Source organism: Erinaceus europaeus, chromosome X (assembly GCF_950295315.1).
Source record: "Erinaceus europaeus chromosome X, mEriEur2.1, whole genome shotgun sequence".
NCBI classification, from domain to species: domain Eukaryota; kingdom Metazoa; phylum Chordata; class Mammalia; order Eulipotyphla; family Erinaceidae; genus Erinaceus; species Erinaceus europaeus.
This window is the reverse complement of record NC_080185.1, coordinates 35,967,116-35,984,748: the sequence shown is the minus strand read 5'-3', so window position 1 is coordinate 35,984,748 and position 17,633 is coordinate 35,967,116. Positions and strand designations below refer to the sequence as shown.

The following is a 17,633-nucleotide window of genomic DNA, read 5'->3' as shown; positions in this document are numbered from 1 at the left end:
ACAAGGTTGGTAAAGAGAGATGACAACATAGAATGAACCTGTAGACTATAATCTGCTAGCTCCAATGATCTGGCATTTGAGGAGAGAATGTCTCATAACTTGTAGGTAGACAATTTCTCAGCCTCTAGCCTTTCCAAGTTTTGTGCATCAAAAAGATATCCTTTTGTTAGCAATATATGTCATCAAATAATAGTCTTCTCCTTTAATTTTCTCTGAAAACTAGGCAAAGTTTGCAATGTAGTAACATAAGTCCATTTGTTATTTCATTATCTTTCTTAATGTAACTCAAGGGGTGGAAGCCAAAAAGAAGGCAGTTGCATGCAGAAAAACAATATAATATCATCTATGAAAAAACTGAGTCAACATAGGTAAACGGGCAAATTTTGGTCAAATGTAATGTTGACTAAAGTCCCTCATGAAAATTTTCATCAGAAGAATTAAAATACAGTAACTAAGTTATAGCTTTTGTAATATTCATGTTTTATGGCTTTTTTATCACTTACATTACTGAGACATATTAGAAGACCTAGGAAGACCATATTCTCCTATAATGCAATTCCCTGCACAAATCCACAATGAAGTACAGAGAGTCACAGATTTTATCAAACTGTGCTGTGCTGTAGTTATCACAGTCTCACAAATATCTACCAATTTAGTTTGAGCTAAACACTCTCTTTATAGTTTGAAATAGGGACATCAACTGCTGAGTGGGTAAAAACAATGGTGGGTAGGCCATGTTGAGGATGGCAAGCAAAATGATGGTAGTTCCTTTGAAAAGGAAAAGGTCATGCTACCTGGAAAGTAAATAGAGAGGCTAGGATTTGTGACAGATACTGTATACAGTGACTATCAACTCAACAGGCTTCATCACATGTAGACTTAGACATAAACTTGAGAACTGAAGACAGGACTATTAACAGCACTTTCCTTATACAGTAGGATATATATACTAAACATATCCATTAATTATTATTTCTGATTATACATACTGTGACCAATTCTGTGCAAAATTTAGTGAACATTAGTAGAAAGTACTAAACCATGGTCATTAAAAAAATCTTTGTATAAACATAACTTTATTGAAGGCCAGCATATTCACCATATCAGAAATCTTATTTTTTTCTTCCCTTCCTTCCTTCCTTCCTTCCTTCCTTCCTTCCTTCCTTCCTTCCTTCCTTCCTTCTTTCCTTCTTTCCTTCCTTCCTTTTTTTTTTAAAGATAGAGACAGAAAGGCAGAATCAGAGAGTGAAAGAGACTATAGCACCAAAGCTTCCTTGAGGAGTAACAAGGACTGGATAATTGACCCTGGGAGAAAAACAGATAAAACAGTAAAAGCACACCCGGAATCTTGCATTACAACCTAAAAAGTGTGAGGAAATTCTCTGAGGGTCAGGTGCAAGCAAGTAGGCATACGCAAAGGAGATAGGGAGAACACTGTGGGACAGTTGTGACTTGACTCTGGATATATACCTGTAGCCAGTGAAAAGCAGACAGAACCATACTGAAGCATGGACTAATCCCTGAGTGGTGGGCAACAACATGGGAACAGCTGAGACTGCAGCATAGGGCAGCCAGAAGCCAGAGTACTTTCTGAAACAAGCAAGCACAGATGGGTCCTGAGCCAAACTCAGCAGCACCCCCACCACTCATTTTGATCCAGGATCTGTAGCAGTAGCCTTAGAAAGCAGAGCCATACTGAAACTCAGACTCAGCCCCAAGCAGCAGGCAACAACATGTGTTTGGTGGAGAGTACAGCATATGGTGGCTAGAAGCCAGAGTGCAATATGAAACAGGCAAACACAGTTGGGCCCTGAGCTGCTGGCAACACTCCCAACACCCAATGCGAGTTTACACAAACCAGACTTGAGTTACAGTGAGTATGTTCCTTGTCCTCTCCACACTACCAAATATTAACTATACAACCACCGCACCAACTGCTGGTTGACCAGAAGAAACCACACTCAACTGAGACATGGGTAATGCAAATGTTCAACATCATAATGACTTGGAAAAATACCTGAGCTTGAATTCAGAAAGCTTATTATGAAGGCAATTCGAGATTCCAACCATAACATACAAATGCAAATTAAGAGATCTCTTCACCAAAGAACAAAAAAATTCAGAGAACTTTGAAAGGAAATACTTGAATTAAAGAAATTAAAGAAAATTTTGCAAGCCTGAGCAATGGTCGAAATACAGATATAGGGCAGATAGTATCTCCCAAACTTGAAGAAAGTATATAAATGCAATTAACTATTTACCCTATCAGTTTTAGGAGCTACTCTCTTGCCCTATTCTCAACTATGACACCATCTCCCCAGACAATATTTTTAGTCCACCTACATGTTAGCTATTATGCTCAGGCAAAAATTACTAAAGTCATGGACCGCATGGAACATAACTAAAATAGACTTCCTAGCTTCTTCAAAGACCCCTAATTTCATCTGCTGTATTCCTACCTTTGGGTTCCTGCTTATTAAACCATTTTTTTCTGCTTTATATTTTACCACATTTAAGCCACCAAGTTGCAGACACTACTAGGATCCCAAACTGACTTCCCTGGGCAGATGACCTCACCAATATGTCCCAAAGTATCATCTCTCAAGAACCCTCTCCCACTAAGGAAAAACAGAAACAGGCTGGGGTATGGATGGACCTTCCAATGCCCATATCCAGCAGAGAAGCAATTAAAGAAGTCAGAACTTCCACCTTCTGCACCACCAAAATAATTTTGGTCCATATTCCCAGAAGGATAAAGAATAGGGAGGTTTCCAATGAAGAGGATGAGACGCAAAACTCTGGCGGTGGAAACTGTATAGAATTATACCTCTATTATCTTATAATCTTATAAATTATTATTAAATAATTAATGAAAATTTAACATAGATATAGAAGAAAATGAATGGAAACCTGAAACTATTGAATCCCAAACAGTCAATGCCTAGACACATAGTATTACCGCTTTCCAAAAGTAAGGCAAGGAAGAGATATTGCAGGTTGCAAGGAAAAGGAAGAAATTGACATACATATGTAGAACCATCACGCTTTCACCAAATTTTCCAACACAAACCAGAGAAGTGAGAAGGGAATGGAATGATATTTTTACAGTATTAAAAGATAAGAATTATTAGCCACAAGTACTCTATCCTGCCAAACTAGCCTTCAAGTTTGAAGGAGAAATCAATCACTTCTCAAACATATAGGAACTGAAGGAATTTACTGCCACCAATGCTGTATTGCAAGAATTACTGATAGAAGTTTTTCATGATAAGAAGTAAAGGAACTGTAACTCCACATGAGGTAATCTGTGGTAGAATAGAAATGAAAACTAAAACAACAACAAAAGGATCAAACATATAGGAAAGGGAGCGCAGAAAGAATAGAGTGATATGAGCAATGTTGGTAAACAAAGGCCAACTATCAAAAACCTAGACAATAGAACAGAAACCCTAAATTTTCAAATTTTGCCTCATCTTCGCAGAAATCAGATGGAAAATTGTTAGGTAGGATAGGTCAGGACGACAGGGATGAATACTGGATGACTACACATGTAGGTGGAACTTGGGAGACAGTTAGAAAGAGATAACAAGGGATGAAATTTGGACTGAGAGTAGTGTACTGCCCCAAAGTAAGGGGCACTGGGAAGGGAATGGAATAGGAGGTCTGCAGGGAGTGAGGACCTGGGATCCTTGATAGGGGGTACAAAAGTATGTAGCAGACACTTGTTATGCATAACTGAGAAACCGTATAAATGTATGGACAAAAATTTAATAATTCAATAATTTCCCCGTACAGTGGTGGTCAGATTTAAACCTAGGTCATGCACAAGGCAAATGCACACTATTCAAGTGAACTATTTCTTCTGCCCAGTAATCTTTTAAAGGCTTCCTCAAATTGCAGAAAAAAATCTAATATAAAACTAAAGGGACTCTTGTCCTAAAAGATGTAAAAGATGTATGCCCTAAAATCATATTTGCCTTTACTTCTTCTTATAACACAATCAGGCTTCAAAAATAGGCAATCAGATGACTTTGCTATGGTCTCTCACCTTAATTAGACTTAGTGTGTCTACTTCATATTCCTTTAACTATAGTAATTGATTTATAGAACCAAGTCCTTGTAAATTTTGAACATCAGTGCTTAGAGCTAAATGAGGAGGTGCAATCACTCCTGGTTCTCTGAGTTAATAAAAGCTTTGAAGAGATGAAAAGGAGATAGAAAAAGTCTACCCTTTTCCATGTAGGTAGCTGCATTTAATTTTCCTGGTAAGAACTGAAGAATAATATCTTTTAACTTTCAATTCTTCAGGGAGGGATTTTCCAGATTGTACAAAAGACATGTTTTTATATTCATTATATATCTGAAGAACAGCAGATACTTAGTGAGTACAGGAGGAGGGACTCAAATGCTAGTATCAACTATTTATTTAGTAATGTTGATAATTTATTGTTATATTTCAATATGTCTTGGTGATAGGAAGAACTGAAGTAATACACATAGGCCCTTGGGAATTAACTGCAAAAAATCTCCTAAGAAATAAAATAGTTCATTACATTGACAATGATAATATTAATATGCAGATCACTGAAAGATTTTAGTACAGTGTTTTATCTAATATTGTATATATTTTCGAAAGTACACATGGGGTAGCACTGTTAAAATGTTATACTTAATTAAATGAAAAATTTTGAGTTACAGCTAGACTATATATGTTTGTTGAACATAATCTATGATGAAGTCATGGTAAATATATACTATGGAATATTACTCAGCTATTAGCAAAGAAGAAATTTTGCCTTTTGCCACAATGTAGTTAGAAGTAAGGGGGAAAACACTGAGCAGAATTTGGACTGGAGTTGGTGTATTGCACCAAAGTAAAAGACTCAGGTTGGGGGGAGGGTTCAGATCCTAAAACATGATGGCAGAGGAGAACCTAGTGGGGGTTGAATTGTTATGTGGAATACTGGAAAATGTTATGCATGTACAAACTATTGTATTTTACTGTCAACTATAAACCATTAATCCTCCAATAAAGACATTTTTAAAAAGAACTAAAGGGGATTATAATAAGTGATATAAGCCATAAAAGAAAAACAAATAATGTATAATCTTACTCATATGTGTGTTCTAGGAAACAAAGTAAGGAGAAAATACAGTGCAACATAAATGAAACTTTATTCTAAGTATGAAGATCTGAGATTACTAAGGGGCAGAGGGGATAGGGGTTAAGTGCCAATAGAGGGTCAATGCCCTGAGGTAGAGGGAGATGGCACTTCAAGGACTGATTGTGCGTACTAACACATACTTGAAGGGAGGTGTGGAATTGTACATAGGCTACAACTGTCTTGTAAAACTATTTCCTGAATGGATAGTGAAACCCTTGACACACTGGAGTAAACTTTGGTACTGTGGCACCTCTCTCCCCAATCTCTGAGAACAGTGACCTGGAATGATAAAACCATGGAGATGACAAAAAAAGCAAAATAAATAAAACCTTAAATAACAATAAAAGGCACAAATATCTTTTGAAAAAAGAAAATTAGGGGTTGGGTGGTGGCACACCTGGTTGAGCGTACACACATGTTACAACGCACAAGGATGTGGGTTCGAGCCCCCGGTCTCCCCCTGCAAGGGGAAAGCTTTGCAAGTGGTGAAGCAGGGCTACAGGTGTCTCTCTGTCTCTCAACCTCTCTATCACCCTCTTCCTCTAGATTTCTGGCTGTCTCTATCCAATAAATAAATAAAAATAATAAAATTTTTTTAAAAAGAAAATTTAGGGAGATAACATAATAGTTATTCAGAAAGGCTTTCTTGTTGTGGCTCTGAAGTCCCAGGTTACCGCTTTTGATTATTATCTTTTAGGTACTCAGAAATTCTCAATAATATCTAAATTTATTCACACAGAAGAAACTCATTATACACAGTGATAATGGCAACATAATCATAACAGATGATAGCAACTATTGAGTACTTTATTGTCCCTTCTTCTTGAACTCACACTTCTAAGTCCCCCAGTATCAAAATGTCTCTTTTATGCTCAGGGTACCAAAGAATTTACTATCTGAGGGGTCTTTCTCTTCTTGCCTGTCAATAGACTGACTTTGCTTCCTTCATGATCACCTTTCTGCTAGTATCCTCAAAGTCTCCAAAGAAACTGAAGCATGAATCACAAAATGACACCATGGTGGTGTGGCTCGGGAGCCAGAGGACGAGTGCACACTATAGCAGACATGTTCATGCTCTGGCTCCTTGCTCAACATTTGTCCTAAGGAACATGTGGAGGTGAGGAGATGAACAAACTTGTCTGTCCCAAGAGGTCTCTGGGGCGATGCTGAAGCCTTCCTCTCAAGAACAGAGATAGATAAGAATGAGAGGACTCTGTGATGACAAATAGCCATAGGATTGCAAGGGACACAGTTGCCAGCCCAGGCAGCTTTGAGGGTGATGCTACAGTGGGTCAATACTGCCAAACCAGGCCCCAAGTCAGTCAAAGCCAACCTCATGGTTTTCAATCGCTTCAAAGGAGCTTGGCTGTGTTGAGTCAGAAGTCGTTTTCCTCCTCTCAGAAGATCCACTTCTATCTTCTTTCTGACAAAATCTCCCCTTCAGAGGACAAAGGAACCACGTCCTTTCCTCATACCTCCCTTGAGGTCACAGCTTCTAGGAAGGGAGAACCCTGAGAAAGGCCTTTAATGAGGATTAGGTCCTAGACTATCCTTGCAGAACACATCCATGGAACACTGGACAGCTGCAGGGCTGGTCCTGAATCCAGATCACAGTGAAGTTCGCCCCACCCCTGCCCCGTGAGGCTGAACATCCACCCTCACCCTTGACCCAGGGTTTTTACTTTGGTAGCCTACTCAAAATTTAGTCAAATCCTGCTTTGAGTTTTCCTTTCTGTTCTTCTTTCTCAACTTCTGTTGATGAGTGGGATCATCCCATACTCATCTTTATCTTTCTGACTTAGCTCACTTAACATAATTCCTTCTAGCTCCATCCAGCATGAGCCAGAGAAGGTGGGTTCATTGTTCTTAATAGCTGTTTAGTATTCCATTGTGTATATACACCACAGCTTTCTCAGCCACATATATTGTTGGGCAGCTGGGTTGCTTCCAGGTTTTAGCTATTATGAATTGTGCTGCTATGAACAGAGGTGTACACATATCTTTTTGGTTGGGTGTTATGGAGTCCTTGGGGTATATCCCTAGGAGAGGGATTACTGGGTCATATGGAAGGTCCATGTCTAGCCTTGTGAGGGTTCTCCAGACTGCTCTCCATAGAAGTTGGACCAATTTACATTCCCACCAGCAGTGCAGAAGGGTTCCTCTGTCCCCACAGCCTCTCCAGCATTTGTTGCTGCTGTCCTTTTTGATGTATGCTAATAAATTTCTACAATGCACTGACTCCTCAAAAAAAGAAAAAAAAGATGTTATTTGGTTCTTATGGGAACAATCCCTAGCTTTTATAAAACTAGCCCAAGAGAATAAACATGTCATCGATAGCACACCACTTAGTGTTCCTGTGAAATATAGACTACTGAGCTAAAAGGATCACAAGGAAAGGTGTATGTATTAGTAAAATTCAAAAATTAAAATGAGAATTCAAATAATACAGAAATGAAACATTAAACATATATGACCAAGAACATTTAACATGAATTTTTTATACCACAAATAAGTTTGCCTTTTAGCATAGTGAACTTATTCCATAAATCTGTTTTAGAAGTCAGGTCTCCAGAATGCTTTAGAAAAGCTTTTGTTGAAACTGAAGTATATTGATAAAGTGATTTAATATAGTTGAAAAGCTGCAGCACTCTAGCTGGGCTCCCTGAAACCTTGTGTTAGAGAAACATCTATATAACATTATAGGAAACATTTACTGTAATTTGCCATCAATCTTTAAAAATAATAATGTTAAGCTCCCAATACTGTTGTCTTTGTTAGTGCATTACTACTATTTTATTCATGTGGTTTGTTGTGCTTATATGAATTATTCCCAGTTCCACCACAATGTCCTAGGCTCTAATATCCTTTAAGTAAAAGATACTGAAACCATGGGTTGACTCAAAGGGCAGCTGAGTGCATTTTAATATCCATATGTCCTATGAACCAATATTGAAAAAGCACAGAATTATACTGCAGGACTGTGTTCCATCTGAATGCACAATGATTACCTGGGTGGGGTTAGTGCACTTATTTAGTTTGGTACACAAAATGCATACTTAACTGGCTGAGCCAGTGAAATAAATATCAATGGAACTCTAAGTAAATTTAGAATTTACCCTGTTATCTAAGGTCCACAATTGTCATTACACAAATTGCCTCCAATTTAACTATGCTGTACAATTTAATAAAGTCAAAATACAAATCTCTCTCTCTCTCTCTCTCTCTCTCTCTCTCTCTCCAGGCTACATCTACAAAAAAGAGGTCACAAAAAGTTCATTTTGTGTTGTCATTTAGTTTTCAATTCCCAAGGCTGGGTGTGTGTGTTCTGCTTTGAAGAGGAGGAAGTGCTTGCTGAATTCCAGATCTTTGGTGTGAAACATAAGATTTGTAAAGTACTCTTAGAGAAGGCATAAATTATACATTGAGTTTTTTTTAATCAAGATACTCATTACTTAAGCAAATTGATTTGAGAAAAGAAATTTAAAATGGAAATTTAAAAAACCAAAGAAGGGCTCAGGTTCATAATAAGGAAAGAGTGAATCCTAATCTTAGCTTTTCCTGCAGTTATGTCTATTATGCAAGGCAAGTCACTTAACCTTCCTGTGTTTTCCTTTTCAACTATAAAACAAGGGCAACAATAGCTGCTACCCCATAAAAACTGTTATGTGAATAAAATGCATTAAAGTGTTTTGGAATTGTAAATGCTTTCTAAGTACAGATGGTTATGGTTACATATGTGTCAAAAATCCTAACTTATAAGGAGGAAAAACTGAGAATTAATTATTTGAATTACAACACAATTCTCTGTAAGTACTTTAAATGGCAAATGTGGATTACACATTTTACAGACAAACATTTCAATCATTTTTAGGAGTATACCCTCACTGCAAAAACTAGTCCACTTTTACTTGGAATGATTACTGCAGAATCTACATATACTGACTTATATGCAATTGGAAGAAATCTTAGAGATAACCTAACCCTACTGATTGTCACCTTGTCTTTGTCAAGAGCTTAGCAGCTTCTTTAAGAACAGAAGAAGAAATGAAAAGGGTAGAGAATTGGAGGTATGACAGAAACCTTCCCTCTTCCCTCTCTTTGTCTAGAGAAACAGGACTTTTGCCTGTTTTAGATTTGAGCTTTCTAGGTTAATATTTACTTTGAATAAATTGTTTCCCTACCCACTATACCTCTGCAAACAACCAAGGATTATAAATAATCACCTTTATTTTTTATTTTATTTCTTTAAAATTTTTCTCATATGTAAGGGGAGATAGAAAGGGAGAGAGAAAGACATCGACATCATGGCTTGTAAAGCTTCTCCCTTGCAGGTGGGGGCCAGGGGTTTGAACGCAGATCCTTGTATGCTCAACCTGGTGCACCATGAGACAGCCCCTCCAATTCCTTTATTAATTTTTTAGATGAGAAAATGGAGCCGAGAGAGATAAAGCTTGAGTCACAGTTTAGTCTTGACTAAAGCATCTTAACAACAGTCTATAAATTATGTCCCATCAGATATTTCAAAGTTAACCCAATTGTCATATAATGTGATTGTAGCAATAACTATCTATTATCTTCTTAACCCAAAGATAGTAGGAATCTCCTGCTTCCTCTATAGAGCCTGTATTTCCCCCAGTCCTGGAACCTTAGGGTGGGGCTCACTTTCCTGCATACTTCTCTCAATTCATATCAAATGATATTGCATCCGCTGATCCAACCTAATCAATGCAACGAATACCACCTCAGGATGCTTCACTTCAGACTGTGTCCAGAGACTTCAGGTGTGGAATGACAGCCCTTCAGCTTCATTACTCAGGTGAGACCTTTCCTTTCATAGGATTCTCTAATTCCATTCCAGGAAGTTCACTTCCTAACAAAATCTCAAAACCTAGATATAGACCAGGTCCCGTAAGATAGAGCATATGTTCACATGTATCCATAAATTAGGGCAAAATATATACCTGAAAACAAAAATACACAATAGTCTGCAGTGAATCATTATAAAGTTCCTAACGAAATAGTGTCTACTTAGATACCCTCCTCACCTACTTCCTATTACAGTTCTCTCACTCACTCCAAATATAACCTCATCCAAGCAAGGACTGCAAAAGTTCAATAAGGGCAATAGACTGGCATAGTTTAACAATGACTCTTTAGTCACTATCAGGACACCCCATCAGCTAGGGCCCTAGTTGGGGAGTCCTGAGATTCCCAAACAGACATGATGGGCCTAGACCTCAAATAAATCCCTCTCTCCATTGTTACTGGTCATTTCTATCAGGAACAACACAATATACCCCTCTGTGGGCCCCCATAGGACCTTGCCCTCAACTTGGATCAACAATGGTAGAGAATGTTCCATCCTGCAAAGGGAGGCTGGACAATATACTCTATGCTACACCTGAGGAAGATGGGTCCTAATATTGGGGCAGTTTGGAATGTTCCTACTTATGACCACAGAATATGAGCTCAGATCTACAGGCATGCAGAGTCACATAGGCTGCTAAGCTGAATATGGGCCCCAGATCAGATCCAATTGATGTAGTTTACAATCAATAATATTTATACACCTTTCCCATATTTGGGAGATACTCTCTTTCCTGATGCAGCTTTCTGGTCCTTCTTCCATAATCTCCCCAGACAATAATTAGGATCCACCTGCATATGAGATTCCTAGCTCAGGGAAAAACAAACAAAAACTAGTATAGCCATAGGCCCTTTGTAATATAACTAAAATATGCCTACTAGCTATCAACAAAATGGAGACCCCCCCCCCAACTCTTTATCTGCACTATTCCAGCCTTTAGGTCCATGACTGGTCAACAATTTGTTTGGCTTTGTATGTTAACTCTCTTTTCAACCACTAGGTTCCAGATGTTAGAATGATGCTAACCGGACTTCCCTGAACAGACAACTCCACCAATGTGTCCTGGTGTCACCATTAACAAAATGTATGTCCCATCAAAAATATATGTCATATCAATCATATGTTGCATTTATGGCTATATTTCAGCATACACTAAGTGACAAATGCCATTTTTATTCAATTTTGTACTGATAGATCTTGTGGGAAAAACTTAAGACAAACACTAATCTCCCCTAAGCCAGCCTTTTGCAAAAATTACAAAGGACATAAAGGCTGCCTTCTGTAGTCTCAGTCTCTCCCTCTCCCTCTCCATCTCCCTCTCCCTCTCCCTCTCCCTCTCCCTCTCCCTCTCCTTCTCCCTCTCCGTCTCTCTCTCTCTCCCCCCCCTCTCATCCCCATTCTCTTATACACAGTGCTTTTTTTTGACATCCAACATGCAAGAATTCAGTGCCCTTTACCAACAAAAAAAACTCCATACTTATAAAGACCACTACTGATAAGGGGCTTGGTGGAGATCAGATGTTAAAATACTCACCAACACGAGTTCAAGCCCCCAGGCTCCACCTGAAGTGATGAAGCTTCGTGAGCAGTGAACCAGTACTACAGGGTTCTCTCTCTCTATCTCCCTCTCCATGTCCATCTCCCTTTTCCTCTCCATCTCTGTCTTCCCCTTTCCTATTGATTCTCTCTGCTTTTATCAAATAAATAAATTTATTTTAGGGGGTCAGAGAGTAGCACAGCTGGTTACCCATACATGGTGCAAAGCACAAGGACTGCACAAGGATCCTGGTTTGAGCCCTGGCTCCCCACCTGAAGGGGGTCGCTTCACAAGCAGTGAAGCAGGTCTGCAGGTGCTTCTCTCTCTCTCTGTCTGTCTTCCCACTCCTTTCTCAATTTCTCTCTGTCCTATCCAGCAATAATAACAACAAGAGCAACAGGGGCAACAAAAATGGGGGGGGTGGCTTCCAAGAGCAGTGGAATCATAGTGTAGGCACCGAGCCCCAGGGATAACCCAACCCTGGAAGAAAAAAATAAGAAAGAAATATTTTTAAAGACCATTACTGATAATGTTAGACTTTAGTCCATGTTCATGGGAAGCAGTGTTAATTAAGAAACTCCCCTCCACAATACACTTTTATTTTCCAAAACCCTCCTAGTAAGCAAAACCTTCAAATTAAAAAGTAATAACGTATGATGTATTTGTCAGATAAGACTTTTCCTCTCTATGTTTTTATATCTTAGGAATCAGAAGAGTTTCATGATTCTCCTGCTTATCATTCGCAAGTCAACCACGGATGTTACCCTTTTTGAAGGAGGTTGCACAAAGACTAGATATATGCCTTCCAATTTACCATGCACTATCCATAAGTAATTAGCTGAAATTAGAACTATCTGTTCTCCTTCAAATAGCTAGACAGACATACCTTGATCACTTGATTGATTGCGACTTCCTCTGAGTACAAAAGACCCAAGAGTAAATCATTCTATATGTAACTTATTTTTGCAAGACTAATGTGAAGCCACCTTGCCCAGGCAATCTGATCTTAAGATCTAGTGTGCTCTACTAAATTACCTAAATTAAATATATTATTTATTTATTTTTGCCATCAGGGTTACAGCTGGGGCTCAGTACTATATGATGAATGCACAGCTTCCAATGGCTTTTTTTTAAGGGAAGAGAGAATGGGGATGAACTGAGAGGGGAGGGCATATATAGAAGGAAAGAGACAGAAAGATATCTGCAGCACAGCATTCCCGCTTATGACCCCCCCCCCCGACACCATACACACACACACCCACACAGACAGAAACCAGGCTTGAATTTGAACCCAGTTCTTTACACATGGTAATCTGTTCGATCAACTGGGTAAGACACTCATTTTTCTCTCTAATACCATTTTGGTGGAAACCCACAGCTAATTGTGCTACATTTGTTACATTATTACAATAATAGATAAAAAGAATCCTTGCTTACAGTACTGTTTCAATCTGTGTGTGCTTGACCTTCAGTGTCTCCGTTTCTACATCTTTAAGGTTATTGAATTTAATCAACCTTAAGGTGTTAACATTCTCAGTTGAAGATTACACTGTAGTTTTAAAAGATTTGTTTATTATGATAGAATGAGAGAGAGAAAGAGAGAGATCAAAACACTGCTTCACTCTGACATATCGCAGTGTAGGGGTGGTCTTTGGTCTTGGGGTGTCTTAGCTCTGTGCTTTCATGCGAGCTCTGCGCTTTAACAGGCTCAACTGTCTTCCCATAGTTCAATTTATAAACATATCTAGGAAGGAATATCTCATTTTTGGCATGTCACACGTTGCATAAAGTAGTAACTCAGAACATTTGTTAGTTAAGTGAAAAGAGCAATAATGGATCTGTAAGTTGCATAAGGATTGTTTTTACTACAATGTCTTCAATTTTAAACATGTTCATTGAGCAAGTGACAACATATTTTATTGTAAATTCCAACATGTGGTTGTGAACTACCTAAATGCTCTTTTTTTAGATGAAATTAAAACCATTCCAATAAACTTTGAAAGAGAACATTTTAGCATACTAAATATCTATAATCAAAAAGTCTTCCTTTCATTTGGAAAACTACTTGGTGAGAAAATATTTTAATCTCCTAATGAGAAACAAATACATATAACTACTGTTAATGGGTAATCAATGTCAATAGAATTCGGTATTTTAAAGTGCTAATCTACTTATTCATCACTTTGATGATTGAGGTGATGCTAATTAAAAATAACAGACGTTTAAGTTGTTAAGAAAAGAGAGATCAAATTTGAAAAAGAGGACATATTTAAATCCTAAGAATTCCATTCTCCATGGAGAGTAAATATCAGTTTGAAAAGAGGACCTCTAGTCCCTAATAGGATGCCAATAAACTCAAGGCAATTTTCCAATCATCTAACCCATTAATAACTACTGCCAAATTAAACAATGTGCCTGAGGCTGTGCTAGATGTTGGCTCAGTGAGGTTGTGTCAATTAATTGCCACAGGTTACACTGCCAGTACATGACACAGTCAATATTGAAAACCAAATTTATCTGACTTTAGAATCTTAGCTCTTAACCACAGTGTTACAATGCCCAAGAAAATAATGTAAAAAATAATCTGATCTTACAGGTGTATATTTCAATACATACAAAACTAAGTCAAACTTCGAGTTAAGGAACTGTAATGTGATGTCTAAAAAATCATAAAAGGAGGGGCTGGGTAGTGACACACCTGGTTGAGTACATATGTTACAATGTGCAAGGAACTGGGTTCAAGCCCCCAGTCCCCACCTGCAGGGTGAAAGCAGTGTTGCAGGTGTCTCTCTGTTTCTCTCCTTCTCTATCACCCCTTTCCCTCTATATTTCTGACTGTCTCTATCCAATAAATAAATAAAGATAATAATAAAAATTTAAAAAAGAACATCATAAAAGGATATAGCTGACAATCTAAAAATCCTGATATTAAGTCTGCAAATTTTGGGGTTAGCACAAACATGATATAAAAGACAGACTTTGTTATTACTTGTTAAGTAACATGCAGCAAAGGAATAATATAGTAGAGCTATGATGTGTAGTTAAGGTTTTGCACAAATTTACATAAAAATCCAGTTTAAGCTAATGACTTGGTATATATGGCATCAACCCTTAATAGTTTGCCTTAATGTTAAACTGAAATAGCTTTGGCCTGTTTGTTTCATTTGAGGAGAAACTTAAAAAACATTTGTATGGGACTCATATTAAATATAAGTATACCAAATTTCTCTAAAATATATCATGAATAGGCTGTGGAGCTTTGTCTTCAGTATATAGTGGATTTTTTTTTCATTTTAGCATATATCCTTGCGTGGACTCCAGTATAGAGTAGAACTTAATAGCCAAGTCTTTGGAATCAAACCACTTGTTTGTAGCTCTGTGATTCTGGGTAAGTTGCTTAATCTATCTGTGCCTCTGATTCTATTTCAGGAAATGTTATCTTCATGATACAATATATGTTAAGTTTGCAGAAGTTCTTGGCATTTGAGAATTGTTGAATAAATCTTAGTCATCAATGTCAAACTACTTTGTGGAAATGAATTCTAGAAATCTGAATTAAAATATCAAAATGGGGACTGGGTAGTGGCATACCCAATAAAGTATACATATTGCCATATTCAAGGAGTTGGGTTCAAGCTTCAGCTCCCCACTGCACGGGGGGAGGGGGCAGGGGGGAGCTTCATGATTGATGGAGCACAATTGCAAGTGTCTCTCTTTCTCTCTCCATCTCTCCCCCATTTCTCTGTCATTTTCAAACAGGCTTCCGGGAATAGTGATATCATCATGCAGGCAGGCACCAAGCCCCAGCGATTACCCTGGTTGTAGTGGGTGTGCACATGTATGTGTCTATACTGACGACAACTGCTTTAAGACCTTCAACTGCCTTGCAGGTTTCCCTTTTCTCAAACATATAACTCAAAAATTTTAGTGTAACAGGCAAAATTCCTAAGCATGTAATAGTAGCTCTTGTACTTGTAGATAGAAAGGATTCAAATGGGAAAAAAATGCAGAAAAGTTCCAGGTATATTCACACCCATCACACTGCCATTTCTGACCCTTTACACTATTCTTAGCATCTCTCAGCAGCAAAAATGAAATTGTTAAAAAGGTCAGTCCAAGTTGGAAACTATATATATGGCAAAATGCATAGTGCATTGAAAACAAACAAAAAAAACCCATCATATTTACCTGAAACTTAAACATTAAATTTTACTAAAGCCTAGAGTAAAGAGAAGTCCCTTTTTCATAAACAAGAAAGGAATAAAACTCACAAATATCACCCAAAAGGGGGGGTGTAACAAGTGTAGTAGCCCAATCCAAATAGATATTTAAAAAATCATATTTGCAATAAATGAACCAAAATTCAACTGTGTTACCACACTTAAAACACTGTCAGCTTTTTTGAGGATAAGGTTTGGGTGGTTTATTTATCTGTCTATATTTAATTTCCTAAAATATTTAAGATTATACTAGCTGTGCATTTTAATTTCTTTTTTTGAGCTGATATTCTGAAATTTCACATGCTTTGACTAACTCTGTGTTGATACGTTTCGAAAAGTCCTCTTAATACAAAATTTCCAGTGCATGTATATTAATACTAAGTCATCCAATGTGAATAGGTTGTTCAGAGTGCTGGTACTGAGGTTCATTGTAAATAAGTCAGGGAGTTCAAGCTTTTGCTAGTAAAAATTAACCAACTCAGTACTCAAAGTGCCATTTTTTTCTTTTCTTCAACTGTGAAGAATTCATGTTCCCCTACTTTGACATAAATATTCACCCTTGTATTAAGCATGAAGGCTTTTTCTTATTATAAACAAAAGAAATTTCCATTTACCCTTTGTGAAATGTTATATATAAATTCTGGGCTTGGACACAGAGAACTTAATCAAAATACCATGTTGCTTCAGGGTAGTTATATGTGAAATGCAATTTTCATTGTATTGAAACCTTCATACTGTAAATATTTATCTATTTTCAAAAATTGCCAACATATTTGAAAAGTCTAATTGGTTTATATTCCAGGAAATCAGAGGAAGGGAAATGTGTTATCACAGGGTATTTTCATATATTTATTCTGTCCATGTAGAATACTTCTTTGGAATGATCATAAAATTTAATGTGAAGTTAAACCATCCCAGATTTGGTTTTAATGATCAAATGAGAAGAAAAGTAATCGATAATCAACCAATCATTTTGATCACTGTACCTTTTTTCTCAGATTTATCGGAAACTTTTCCTCCAATTGGAGAGTAAGTAGTATCCATGGATTCGGTCCCTCTGTTGCCCTTGCTAACTCCATTTTCATAGAGTTGTCCTTCAACTGGTTGCAACTGCCAAGTCAGGCCGAACAAATGCACTGCTGCAAGAAAACAAGCCATACGTGAACTTATGCCAGACCAGACTTGCTGAGAGGATCTCTAAACTAAAGCTGTCCCTTTGCACCTTAGTTTTAATAAAACTAAGAAGTCAGGAGTTTTTAGTGTCTATCTCTGCCCTTTTTTTTTTCTCTTGTGGTGGGGCCTGTACTCAAACCTGGGTCATGTGTATGGCAAAGCAGGTACACTATCCAACTGAGTCGTTTTTCCAACTCCATGTATCTTCTTTTCTAAGAAGTTGTGAAAATTTTCATGCTGAAGCTATCCCTGTGATTACTATTGGAAGGTGAAGTACTAGGATTAGACTCTGCTGCCTAGTACTGTGACTCCTCTTAAACTGTCCATTCTTTCCTTTTATACTTCCATTCTTTCCTCTTATACCTCCATTCTTTCTTTTGTCCCTTTTACCTTTTTCTTTAGTCCTGTAACTATAATTTGTACCTGAAAACTGAAGAGTAATGGTAGACAAGTATCAAGAGAACATGGGAGACCTTTCCTATTGATCTGAATCAATACAATTCAGTGAATATTTCCTGAGTGTCTAGTGTGTGAAACAACCTATGGTTGATGCAGAATTAAAATCTAGATGCCAAATAAGATAGGATTTGAAAGAAGTACAAACATAAAATAATTATATTATTCAGAGTAACTGGCATGATATATTTTTTTATATTTTTTTTATAAAATGG

The 17,633-nt window shown here is 37.5% G+C and overlaps 1 protein-coding gene across 5 annotated transcripts in view; it reads right to left on the bottom strand.

Moving 5' to 3' along the window:
• Window positions 1–17,633, bottom strand: part of TENM1 (teneurin transmembrane protein 1) — a 1,227,224-nt gene that overhangs the window by 415,219 nt on the left and 794,372 nt on the right. For all 5 annotated transcript variants that reach the window (XM_060183574.1, XM_060183578.1, XM_007524285.2 and 2 more), the window contains one exon: window positions 16,776–16,928. In XM_060183574.1, the coding sequence (XP_060039557.1) occupies window positions 16,776–16,928 (153 nt within the window). The remainder of the gene's footprint in view (window positions 1–16,775; window positions 16,929–17,633) is intronic.